General features: G+C 30.7%; 1 protein-coding gene across 1 annotated transcript; it reads left to right on the top strand.

Annotated features, from left to right (window-relative positions):
• The first annotated feature begins 8,078 nt into the window (after nucleotides 1-8,078).
• LOC125422046 (receptor-like protein 33) lies at nucleotides 8,079-11,171 on the top strand. The gene has a single exon (XM_048472497.2). It carries the CDS (start codon nucleotides 8,079-8,081, stop codon nucleotides 11,169-11,171), a length of 3,093 nt encoding a protein of 1,030 aa, XP_048328454.2.
• The last annotated feature ends 3,158 nt before the right edge of the window (nucleotides 11,172-14,329 follow it).

Raw genomic sequence — 14,329 nt, 5'->3', positions numbered from 1 at the left:
CTGATACAAATAATGCAAAAAAAAAAAAAAAACATCACAGTTATGTGCTTCAATATTTTAACAGATTATTTGATACCAAAAGTAAAACAGATTAATAAATATTTTCACAAAACCAAAGGAAAAAAAATATTTAAATAAAAAGTCAATAGGCGATGCACAAAAAGCTTGAGGGTCGCCTGAGGGAAATAAGAAAAGAAAAAAACAAAAAAAAAGCTCTGTGATGCTGCTTAAACATTTTCACTTGTTATTTAAAGTTGAAAGAAAATCACCTGTTTAATACTTAGAAAAAAACAAAAAAAAATATCGTTAAACTAATAGGCGACGCATAATAGAGTTTCTGAGTCGCCTTATATAATTAAAATGTTTTCCAAAAAAATTATTTGAAAAAACAAAAAAAAGAAATCACTGTGAAGCAGTTTAAACATTTTCACTTGTTATTTAAAGTTGAAAGAAAATCAACTGTTTAATACTTAATAAATGCCAAAAACAAAAATAATAATACACTAATAGGCGACGTATAATGATTATGGGTCGCCTTATAAGAATAATATGTCTTCCAAAAAATTTTTTGCAAAAAAACAAAAAAAGAACAAGCACTATGATTCTGATTAAACATTTTCACTTGTTATTTCAAGTTGAAAAAAAATCAACTGTTTAATACTTAGAAAAAAAAAATTTCACACTACTAGGTGACGCATCATAGTATTTATGCGTCGCCGTATATCAATAAAATATTTTCCAAAACTTTTATTTGAAAAAACAAAAAAAATATTACTGTGAAGCAGCTTAAACATTTTCACTTGTTATTTAAAGTTGAAAGAAATCAACTGTTTAATACTTACTAAAAATTCCAAAAAAAAATATAATATTACACTAATAGGCGATGCATAATTCTTCTCTGTCGCCTGATATAAATAATACGTCATCTAAAAAAATTTTTTGTAAAAAAAAAAATAATAAAAGAACTGTGATGCTGCTTAAACATTTTCACTTGTTATTTAAAGTTGAAAGAATATCAACTGTTTAAAACTTAGAAAACAAATACCAAAAAAAAAAATATTACACTAATAGGTGACGCATAAACGTGTGTATGAGTCGCCTTATATCAATAAAATATTATCCAAACAATTTATTTCAAAAAACAAAAAAAAGCACTTTGAGCAGCTTAAACATTTTCACTTGTTATTTAAATTTGAAAGAAATCAACTGTTTAATACTTACTAAAAATCCCAAAAAAAATAAAATAATACATTAATAGGTGACGCATAATTCTTCTGTGTCGCCTGATATCATTAATATGTCTTCCAAAATTTTGTTGGAAAAAAACAATAAAAAAAGCACTGTGATGATGCTTAAACATTTTCACTTGTTATTTAAAGTTTAAAGAAAATCAACAGTTTGATACTTACAAAAAAGACCAAAATATAAATTTTATTACCCTAATAGGCGACGCATAATAGTATATTTACGTCGCCTTAAATCAATAAAATATTTTCTAAAATATTTAAACATTTTCACTTGTTATTTAAAGTTGAAAGAAAATCAACTGTTACATACTTACAAAAAATGCAAAAAAAAAAAATTTATTACCTTAATAGGCGACGCATAATATTGTGTATGACTGTGTTTATGGGTCGCCTTATATCATTATAATGTTTTCCAACATATTTTTTGAAAAAACAAAAAAAAAGCACTATGATGCTGCTTTAACATTTTCACTTGTTATTTAAAGTTGAAAGAAAATCAACTGTTACATACTTACAAAAAATGCAACAAAAAAAAAAATTTATTACCCTAATAGGCGACGCATAACAGTGTGTATACGTCGCCTTATATCAATAAAATATTTTCTGACATATCTATATATTTTCACTTGTTATTTAAAGTTGAAAGAAATCAACTGTTTAATACTTAGAAAAAAATCAAAAAATAAAAAATTTCACAATAATAGGCGACGTATAATAGTATTTATGCGTCGCCATATATCAATAACATATTTTCTAAAAATTTATTTGAAAAAACAAAAAAAAAAAAGCACTGTGAAGCAGCTATAACATTTTCACTTGTTATTTAAAGTTGAAAGAAATCAACTGTTTAATACTTACTAAAAATTTCAAAAAAAAATATGATAATACACTAATAGGCGATGCACAATTCTTCTTGTCGCCTGATATCATTAATAAATCTTTTAAAAAAAGTTTTTCAAAAAAAAAAAAAAATGTCATGCTGCTTAAACATTTTTCACTTGTTATTTAAAGTTGAAAGAATATCAACTGTTTAATACTTAGAAAAAACACCCAAAAATATAAATTTATTCCCTAATGGGCGACCCATAATAGTGTATACGTCGCCTTATATCAATAAAATATTTTCTGAAATATTTAAACATTTTCACTTGTTATTTAAATTTGAAAGAAAATCAACTGTTACATACTTACAAAAAACGCAAAAAAAAAAAAAAAGTTACACTAATAGGCGACGCATAACTGTGTTTATTCAGCGACTCTAAGTCTTATGCGTCGTGTGTTTTTGTTTCTTGCGACTTCTCGACATCAACTTTTTTTTTATGCGTCGTCGATTGGTCGAATTTTTACTGACGTATTAACCTCAGAGTCGCGGTTTTATTTTTTTAGACGCATTTATCTCGTAGCATCGCTAATAATGTGTCGCTAGAGCTTATTTTTCGCGTAGTGCAAATAAAAATGCATAAAATAACTAGGTAAGTGGCTTTTGATTATTATTATTATTATTATTTTTATTTTTAATTTTAATCTAAAAATAGGATCATTTGATTTAGTTTTTGAAGAGTTAGCTAATCATAAAAAAATACTACTATATTTGGTTCATGGGCCATATGGAATATTACTTTCACTTACGAATTAATTTCATACAAGCAATCATTTGCTCTGTGAAAAATTATTAATTTCTTCTCTTTCCCCTTCTGCCTTATGGTTTTCCCTCCCCAAAACTCTTCACAAACCAGTCTTGCTTCTTGGTTTTAAAATTTTTCCCAATTACTAGTCGACTCAAATAACCTGGCACAACTACCATCCAGTGAAATTTCTAATGGAGACTCTGAATCCTTTTAGTTCTCCAAAACCTTGAAGGTGGTGCTGACATTTAACAAATTCTTTGCAATGGGTTTTCACACAATCCCGAGTTCTCGTTGTGTATATGAACTGACATCAAATGTTCATTATCAACTACTAATGTTTTGCAATTTAGTTGTGGGTTTGACTTTATTTGCTTGAGTAAAACATGTAGAAATTTAGAGGCCCTTTTCATGTACTTTGTGTGTTTTGTTGTTGTTGTTGGTTTTTTTTTTGTTTTTTGGTTTATTTATTATTATTATTATTGAATACCTTGATCATTCTTTTTAGCTTTTTCTCCTTGCCACCTCATTCTATTATTATTATTAGTATTTATTTATTTATTTTTTTGCATTTTGAATTGTGGTGCAACTGTATATGTTATGAAAAAGTAATGATCATAATTAAGCAGGGGATTTTCATGCATTTTTTTCTCTTTTCTATTGCAGTTTTCATTTAATGTACAATCGATGAATTTATAATATAGCATAAGTGTAGTTAGGTTTTATACTTATAAATAACATTACTGATGTATGGTGGAATTAATAGATCATTTATAGGCCATTTGAAGATGGTGATCATGGAGGAATAATATTGATGAAAGCTGTTTCTAGCTACTGTTGATCGATGTTGGGAAGAACTTTCCTAGTTTGTTGAAGTTATCTTCTCTCCATCAATTTTCTTTATTTATTGAGATAGATAGTTTTTTTCCCCCCCTTAACAATTTGATATCTCACAAGGATAATCATATAATATTATAATTAACTGAATGTCAGTTTGATATCTCACAAGGATAATCATATAATATTATAATTAACTGAATTTGTTTTAATATGTATATAAAAATAATATTTACACAGGCATGTCTTGAATTAACTGCAGAACAAGTAGCCCACACCTAATATTACATAAATGATAACTTTCTTTTTTATTTGTAGGAAAGTCCACAATGTTTATCTAATTTTATTTATTATTAGTTTTGCTAAAAGAAATATATATATATATATATATATAAATACTTATACAGGGCAGCTAGTTTAGTCTTACATTGGCCGCCTAATTCCAAATGTGTTAGCAAACTAGTCATATGCTAAACAAACTTCATTCACACTAGTACCTAACGCACATAATTAATATATTTACAGGTAAATGCATCCAGCAAAGAAAAAAAATACAAAAAAGCCATCTTACCAAACAGTGACCATTCAATACATATACACACATATATATATATATATATATATAAAATTTTCCGTTGCAGATGTTTATGTTTATAAAATACGGATGTCACTTTAGATAATTATTTTTAAAGAAACCATCATATAAAATTCTTTTCAAAATTATTGTTTAAAACCTTATCAGCATTTTAATAGAATGCAAACATCCGATTCAGAAACAGTATATATAACACCAAAAATGAAACTAGCAATAGTATTATGACAAGAAAATTATATTGCAATATATTAATTTTATTTTTGGAGAAAGATATTGTAGTTCATATTGAATATAAAAGAGTATGCACTGGCGATTGTTTGAAATTCGCTTTGATCTTTTCATTCATGGTAAGTTAAAATCCAGCACCTGGCTGTTGATAAATCAATCATAAATGCATAAAATAACTTGGTGAATGGCCTTTGATTTTTTTTTTTTAATAATTTTAAAGTGAAAATAGGATTGTTTGAATCAGTTTTTGAAGTGTTAACTAATGATAAAATTTATACTGCATTTGGTTCATGAACCATGGTATATTACTTTAAATTACGGAATTACTATCTTAACTACAAGGAATCATTCAGTATTTGTTTATTTATTCATCCAGTATTTTGACAGTGTTAATAATTGTATCGAAGTGAAAGTTAATTGACAGTTTGGGGTGCAATATGAGAATTTTTAAAGGTGGGATGCAAAATGAAAAACACCTTAAAGTTTAGGGTGAAAACTGTTTTTGTTAGTTTTGTGACCCAAAAAAAAAAAAAGAAAAAATAAATAAAGGGACAACTCATACATAGTATCGATCAGGATGTTTTGTCCCATATTGTTTTTACTCTACTTTGGAAGCCTAATTCCAAACGTATGAACAAACCAATCATATCTCCTATCAATTACAAAATGACCAACTAAAATCCCAATGACTAACCCATAGCCTCACCCTATCACTACTGGCTTCCAATCGAATTCCAATGGAGACCCTTTCTCCTCTTCAACTTTTGAAGATGAAGGTGGTCAGTCCTACAAGTTCCCACATTCCTCTGACAACGGCTTCCCGCACAAACATGCATTTCCTTCAAATGAGCTATTTAGAAATGTGTTTGAGAAGAATTAATCCTTAAATTCCGCTGTTTTTGGTGCTGTATTTTCAAGAACTAGTGTTGAAGAAGAATGAAATTGAAACTGGTAGTAGACAAAACGGTGCACCTCAATGCCGCATCATTAATGCAGGGTAAAACTGTCATTTTGAACCTAATTTTCACAATGGCCAAATTATACGTTGCTGATATATAGGTGGTCTTCTTCTTCTTCAAAAAGCAAGGCTTTTATCTTTTGAAAACAAAAACGTTAAGCTACGGCCCATATTATGCTGCTGAAGGTTGGCCTTTCCGGCCTTCAGTTTGTTTTAGACTTGTTTTGAATTCTTAAATAATTTTCTTTTGTTTAATTGTTATTATATTTTGGTTGAAAAACTATGATTAAAATATTACCATGGGCATTCAGATATTACTTTGAAGGTTTGCTAACTTTTCATACGGAAACAAGAGTAACTTATTTCAAAATTTCATATATATCTTAAATATTTTACTGGATAATATATTTTACATAGACTTTACAAACCAAATCGAGAGGCATAATTCAACATATCAATATGTAATCCTCAATAACTTTCAGACTTCATAATGTGAATCATCAATAAATTTTTTTCTAAAAAGTAAGAATTTATGCACATCTAGCGGCCAAATTTATTTCGTTATTATTTTTTGGTTGAGTTTACATGGAACTGTTGGTGCTTTACATATATATATATATATATATATAAATATATTCATTTTAGTACTTGATGGAGACAATATATATATATATATACACAGATTAGTTCAAACAATATATATTTGGGGCATTAAATGTATTGGCCAAGCCTTTAGTTTTTCTTCTTTACAACATTTTCTTAATGGCAAACCATACAGGCTATAGTATGACAATTACCAATCTTTTGCGGATCTTTTTTCCTTTAATTATCTTATTTGTTATATATATAATCTAGAAATATCTATTTAATTAGCTCAAGTTTCATGTCAAATAGCCAAGTTGACGTTGATCATGGGTGATATCTCCTAGATTCTGAATTTAACATCTAAGTATTGAAATCCCCGTTTCCAAAATTATCCCCAAAAAAAAAAAAAAAAAAAAAAAACTTGTGGTGTCAAATAGTGCTGAAACATGGAATTAGAGAGAAAAAGCCTAAGTTAAAAAATATAAATGTGGTAATTTGATCGATGCAAGAATGAATCTTCCAACAATATCTATTTGTTGTGATAAAAGTATTGGCCAGGTTATAGCCTTTAATCTTTCTTTTTCTTTACAATATTTTCTTAATGACAAGCCATATCGATTATATTATGACAATTACCATACTTTTTCCGATCATTTTTTTTAATTATCTTATTTGTTACTATAATTTTGAAGTATTTATTTTAATAATTTGCTCAAGTTTCATGTTAGATTACCCAATTGGCAATGACAATTGGTAATAACCGTTTCGGTTGTGAATTCAAAATATGGTGTGGAAATCTTCCCTCCCCAATTTGTCAAAAACATAAAAAAATAAAAAAATAAAAAGTTTTATGTGGCCTTCAATGGTGTTGAAGCATGGAATCAGAGAGAAAATGCGTAAGTTTAAAAATATGATTATTTTGAATTCAAGTGATAAAATTTTTCAGATTGACTTCCAATGTTGTAATTTAATCAATATATACAAGAATGACTTTTCCAACAATATATATTTTGGGTTGTAAAAGTATGGGTCAAACCTTTTATTTTATTTTATTTTTTTAACAATTGTTTTCTTAATGCTAAACCATGTAGACAATAGTATGACAATTACCATGTTTCTTAAGATCTTTTTCCTTGAATTATTTTATTAGTTATTATAATCTAAAAGTATCTACTTTAATTAGCTCAAGTTTCACAATTCAATTGATAATGATCACAGATAAACCCTAAGTACTAGATTAAAATTTGGTGTTGAATTTTCTCCCTTCCCAATTTATTAAAAAACAAAAAAAAAAAACAAAAAGAAAAAAAAAGATTTCATGTGGCCTCCAATAATGATAGAGCAAGGAATTAAAGAAAAAAAAAAAAAAACCTAAATTTAAAGCTATCATCCATCTAAATTTGATTGATAAAGTTTTTAAGATGACTTCCAATGTTGTAATTGATCGATGCAAGAATGTGGCTTAATTTTTATTATTACAATATTTGGAAACAAGGATGATAAATGATTTTTTTCTTAGAAATAAGTCCTATTGGGAAAAAGAGTTTAGTTCAATTGGCCAACAACTTGTAAGTTCTGTTTCCATCTATTTCTACTAGCTATTTGAAATCTGCATACCAATTGTACAAATCTCAAAAAGAAAAACGCTCCTAAAATTTACTCAAACGTACAAAAGATCATTTATTAGTGTCGTGATTATATTTTTAAGTATGAAGACCCTATTTCAGAAAGAGCACCAATCATCTAGATAAGTGCTTAACAGAATATGTTTCTCCCTATAATATTTTTTATATATATTAGCAGTATTTCACAGTCCAATATTAGATAATTATCTGCTAGTCCAAAACCGTGTTTTGCAATCTTTATTCTTATTTTTTACTTTTAATTAATGGATCGGCCATCTTTCCAACTCCATTATTGTCTATAAAACTGACATCCATTTCCCTCCCCATCCCACCATCAATATCAAACATTAATATCCTCAAAAAAAAAAAAAAAAATTCATGGACTTCCTACCACTGCTTCATCTTATTCTCATCATCACCACTTGCGTTGCTTCTTTTGGGCAGCCACTTTGCCATAATGATGACAACGTTTCCTTGTTAGAGTTCAAGAAAAGCTTTAATTTAGAAAAGTTTGCTTCTATAAATCCTTTTGCATATCCCAAAGTTTCATCTTGGAGACTAGAAGAGAATGGAGATTGCTGTTCATGGGATGGCGTGGGGTGCGATACTGACACCGGTCGTGTCGTTGCTCTAGACCTCAGCAGTAGTTTCCTTCATGGTTCTATAAACTCCACCAGCACCCTCTTCAACCTTTCTCAACTTCAAAGGCTTAACCTTGCTGATAATGATTTTAACTTCTCTCATATCCCTTCTGCAATGGGTCATCTTTCAAGGTTAACATATCTCAATCTTTCTCATTCATCTTTTTATGGTCAAGTTCCATTTGAGATCTCAGGACTCTCAAATCTGTCTTTCCTTGATCTATCTTACAATGATTTGGAATTGAAGAGTCCAAATTTGAGTAGGTTGGTTAGAAATTTAATAAACCTGAAACAACTTCATCTTACTTATGTTGGCGTATCCTCCACAGTGCCTAGCTTTTTGGCAAATTTCTCTTCATTAACATCCTTACTTCTAAGTGATTGCGGATTGCAAGGTGAGTTCCCACACGGAATTTTTCAACTTCCAAACCTACAAGTTCTTAATTTGAGGAACAACCCTCATCTTTCAGGTTATCTACCTGAATTTCACTCTAATAGTTCTTTTGAGGTATTGCTACTTCACAACACAAGTTTTTCTAGAAAAATACCCTCTTCCATTGAAAACCTTCATTTCCTGCTTCAGTTAGATTTTGGAGCATGTAGGTTTTCTGGGTTGGTTCCATCTTCGCTCCGTAAACTAACCAGGCTTACTTCTTTGGACCTCTCAGGAAATAATTTTGAGGTAAATCAATTTCCTTCTTTTCTTCAAAACCTCACCCAGCTCACCAAGTTACGTCTAAAAGAATGTCAGTTAACTGGTGAAATTCCAGGTTGGGTTGGAAAACTAACCCGATTAACTGATCTTGGACTTTATTCAAATAACTTGCATGCCCATATCCCATCATCCCTTGGCAAACTAACTAGGCTTACCGATTTGAACCTCGCAGCAAACAATTTTGAGGGTCAAATCCCTTCTTTTCTTCAAAACCTAACCCAACTCTCTGTGTTATGGATTGGTGACAATCAATTCACTGGTGAAATTCCATCTTGGTTGGAAACCTTTACCCTTTTAACTCATTTAAATCTTGGAATGAATAAACTGCATGGTCTTATCCCATCTTCCCTTGGTAGACTAACTAGCCTCACTTATTTGGACTTTCAAATGAACAATTTGAAGGGTCAAATCCCTTCTTTTATTCAAAACCTCACAAACCTTACATACCTTTCTCTTCAAGACAACGAATTGAGTGGCACACTGTACTTTGACATGTTTCTTGGCTTGAAAAATTTAGAGTCACTTTTATTAGGGCGTAACAAGTTATCCATACTTGTTCAAACTAGCAATATGAATGCAACTGTTCCAAGGTTCCGAAGTTTAGACTTGGCTTCATGCAATTTAACCGAATTCCCTTATTTTCTAAGGTATCAAGATAGATTAGAGTGGTTGGTTTTGCATGGAAACAAGATACATGGTCAAATACCTAAATGGATATGGAACCTGAGCATACAGACCATGGCCAATGTCGACGTTTCTGACAACTACTTGACAGGCTTTGAACAAACTCCAGTTTTGATCGCTTGGGTTCACTTGATCAGCTTAGATCTTTCATTCAACAAACTAAAAGGCCAGTTACCAATTCCTCCACCATCCACCATTGAGTACCATGTCTCAAATAACAAACTGAGTGGACAAATTTCACCTTTCTTTTGCAATCTGAGTTCGCTACTAGTGCTTGATTTGTCAAATAACCAGTTGACTGGTAAGCTTCCAAAATGTTTGGAAAATTTCAGGAACACTTTACTGGTCTTGAATATGAGTATCAACCATTTTCGTGGTAGCATTCCCCAAATGTGTGCAAATGGAAGCAATGTGAGAATGATTGATCTAAGCCACAATCAGTTCCAAGGAAGTTTACCACAAATGTTGGCCAATTGTATGAAGCTTGAAGTTCTCAATCTCGGGAATAACCGATTCAATGATGTTTTCCCTTCATGGTTAGGGACTCTTCCAAACTTAAGGCTACTTATACTGCGATCAAACAATCTTCATGGAGTGATTAGGGAACTTAGCTATCCTGGGTTTTTTAGTCTGCATGTTTTTGATCTCTCCAATAACAGTTTTGCAGGTAAATTGTCATCTGAATTCTTAAAAAATTTGGAGGCCATGAGATTTAAAGACCCTGCCAATTCATCGTATCTGGTGGCAAACTTCAGTTTTGATGTAAAGGCTGTAACATGGAGCAATGAATTTGCTTACTCAATAACCATAACAAACAAAGGAATGGTTATGCTTTATGAAAAGGTTCAAGAAGTTTTTGCAGTCATTGACCTTTCAAGTAACAGATTTGAAGGATCAATTCCAGAGAGTTTGGGGATTTTACAAGGGCTTCATGTGCTTAACCTTTCCAACAACATTCTCACTGGTAAAATCCCATCAACCTTGGGAAACATAACGGAGCTTGAATCACTTGATCTTTCCAACAACAAGCTCTCAGGACAGATCCCTCAGCAACTTGCACAATTGACATTTCTTAGTGTGTTTAAGGTTGCTCATAACCATCTCACTGGACCTATACCCCAACTGAACCAGCTTAGCACATTCGATGTCAGTTCGTATGAGGGGAACAATGGATTATGCGGAAATCCATTGCCAAAAAAGTGTGAAAGTTCAGTACCACCTTCAGGCTTTGAAGATGAACAAGATGCAGAGTCCGCATTGGAGTTTTATTGGATCACAATCGTGCCGGCATATGTTAGTGGACTAGTAATTGGAGTGGTTATTGGGCAGATATATGCAACCAAGAAGCATGATTGGTTTGTGAAGACCTTTGGCCAGTGGAAACAAAAACGCAGGAGGAGGAAGATGCAGAGGTTTCCATGGAGATATTGAAGCTCAGGCAATATGTCATAATAATTTGGAGTTTTCCGTAACTTGTATTTTATTTTATTATAATTATTTTTCAGCAAGAGTTGCTTAAAGTTATATTATGGTTTTGTTTAGGCTATACCTCATAATGTTTTATATATATATATATATATATATACACACCAGTTGACTCCAAAGCATTTATTCATTTTCTTTTTGTCGTTGTCGGTTTTGTTTTCTTTTGATTTTTCCTTGTTTTTTTTTTTTAATGGTAATAAATTGAACGGTGAAATTCTAAATAGAAGTCTAAGATGATAATTCTCGATTTTTTTTTTCTTTTTTGGGGTAGGGGGAGAAAAAAGAAAAACCAATCGCTTCTTTGATTTGTTTTGCTTCTTTTTTTTTTTTTTTTTTTTTTTTTTTTTTCCCTAAATTGCCTCTATCAAAGCAAAAATGCGTATTTGTACAAGTCAATACACCAATATGAGATATTTCCAATGCACTTCCATCCATATCCAAGTAGAGATATTCAAAACACAATCAGGTGAGTATGAGACCTACTATACATAGAAAAATGGTGGACTGGAAAATTGATCGCAACAATTGCAATTTATTTTACTCTTATCATAAAGGAAACAGGACGAAACTGCCTATTAATTTCCTTGTTTACTTGGAAACATTTCTCTAATTATTTAACAATTGCTAGTTTCTTGGATGCATTTATATTTGCGTGTTAGGTGTAATTTAATTTGTTTTCTGCTGTAGTCAAGATTTGTCATACATAAATTATAGTCCTCTAAAACTTTTTGTTTGATTGAAGATTTTTTTTTTAATTAATTTCCATTTTTCTTTTGGTCAATCTTTAATTTCAAATTTGATTCAATTTAATTATTAGGAGAAATGAACAAAATTTGATAATAAAACTCGAATAGCCCATCAATATCACCGAGTTCAGAAGGATCAATAAGATAAATATCAATGCCGACACTACTTAGACCTCTCTAGAAAAATCTATCATTATCTTGATTTCTCCTAGGAACGGACAGCTAGTGTTTAGAGATTGAAAAAAAAAAATTGTAATTAAAATATTAAATCTAGAATCATCTAAATGGGTGAAGGAAACCAGACTCTTACTGGTATAAAAGGATGAATGAGTTTAAAGTTAATCTAATATGATTTTATTTTTAATAACGTTTATTTATACATAAACTATTATTGAATAATTATATTTTTCCATGTAAATTGTGCATAGTTATTTTTTTGTTGGATAATTATTTTTTACACATCAATTTGCATAAATTTTTAAAATAGTTAATAACTTTATTTGAATCAATGAAAATTGTAAAGGGACGTGATGAAACAATATTTTTGTAACACACCGTCTCGAAATACATCGGAAATTTCTCAAGTTGATCGGGTTTGACTATCGAAAATGGTCAAATGTTGACTTTTTGACTCGGATGGCATTCTAGGTTGATTGAGGCACCGTTACAAAGTATGTGTCGACACGGGTTCATAGACTAGTAGCACGTTGAAATCGGAGTTACCGTTTGAAAGTTATGATCAAAATAAATGGAGATCCGAACAATCCAAGGGTGCTAGAGTTGACTTTTTATTATTGTGAAATTGAGCTTTGACTCATGCATGATTGTTAAGTACTATTCGATACAAGTTCATAGGCTAGTGGCATGCCTAATTTGGATATTTCTTTGAAAAGTTATGGACCTAAAAAATTTTCCAAATTTCGTATTATTTTATTATTATTTTTAGAAGTGTGTTTTCTGTACAGGGAATTTTGTGGTAAGTCCAACCTTTAGGGGAGACATTGTCGGATTTTCTTTAGAAGGTTCGATAGGGTTTCCCTGGGATTAGGGCTTGTCTAGGGTTCTGGTGAGGAATTTTGAACGGGTCCTGACAATTTTAATATGTAATTATCAATAATTTCGGTACTCTTTCATGATGCGATTCCCTCCTTGGTTGGCTACCGTTACAGTGGAGGGAGCCTAAGGCCTTTTTTGGCTATGTTTTCCATTTTTAGTTTTCAAAACATTATTTTAAAAATTAAAAAAATAGACATTTTCATTTGTTTTTTGAAAACAATTGTATTGGGCTAGTCATGTTTGAAAATAATTTTCAAAACTAGAAAACAGAAAAAAGAAAGCATCATTTTAATGTTTTTTGAATTTTATTTTATTTTTTAAATTTGTTTTCTAAAACTGTTTTTGAAAACTGATGGCCAAACAGGTAATCTTTTGTTTTGGAAACATTTTTCTGTTTTATAAGATAGAAAACTGTTTTAAAACCTAATGGCCAAACAGGCCCTAAGTTGCTTCCTTTGAAGCGGATCAACTCCTCAGTAGGCTCCCGTTAGACCTGATTAGGGTGCTTCGGATCGACAGTAATCGCTAGTGATAGGGTAAAAATCTTTGGATTTATTATTTTTTTTTTGGCATAACATTTTATTTTATTATTTTTTGTTCTTTTCTGCATATTTCTTAAAGAACTTAAAAATGGAGGTGCAAGTTTTAGAAGCCCTCCTCCACCTCCATCACTGCCAAGGTTGAATCTGATGGCAACAATGCTTTGCCCAGATAGTTGAAAACTGATTATATTTTAAAGTTTCAAAACCATTGAAGATGAAAATTGATCAGATAGTTGATCTAGTCAAAGATCAAAATTAATGAGCAAAGATAATATAAAAAGTAGAGCTACATGTAAAATAAAAAAACATACCAGAAACTCATATGAAAACACAGACAAACAACACAAATATTTTACATGGTTCGGTTATTAGTAACCTACATCCATCCGCCCATAAAAGAGAGTTCAGATTTCATTGATCAAGAGAGGAATACAAGCATTTCACACGCCCACTATTCTTCATAGCGACAAGAGATAACTTTGGCTTTATTACGAAAACCTTTGAGCAATTCTCTGTTTTCGTTTCGAAGCCAAAGAGCAGCTCTCCCACCGTTCACATATATGGGTTCTGGTTTATATATATTCGAGTAGGAAAAACTATTTTCTAACTTCCACATATCATATAAAGCAATCTCATGTGATAAACAAGAAAAGGCAGGCAACATCACGTGTGCAGAAATCATCCATTAGTTACCAAGATAAGCAAGTAGCGTAACAAAAAAACTTGTGTCCACCAGCTTCAAATGTTTGAGGGTACTGCC

This window comes from Ziziphus jujuba, chromosome 4, assembly GCF_031755915.1.
Source record: "Ziziphus jujuba cultivar Dongzao chromosome 4, ASM3175591v1".
NCBI lineage: Eukaryota > Viridiplantae > Streptophyta > Magnoliopsida > Rosales > Rhamnaceae > Ziziphus > Ziziphus jujuba.
Note: the sequence above shows the minus strand (reverse complement) of the source record. Positions and strands in the feature narration are given on the sequence as shown.

Excerpts from the sequence above, each read along its gene's own strand:
- LOC125422046 (XM_048472497.2), top strand. The coding sequence starts at position 8,079 with ATGGACTTCCTACCACTGCTTCATCTTATTCTCATCATCACCACTTGC.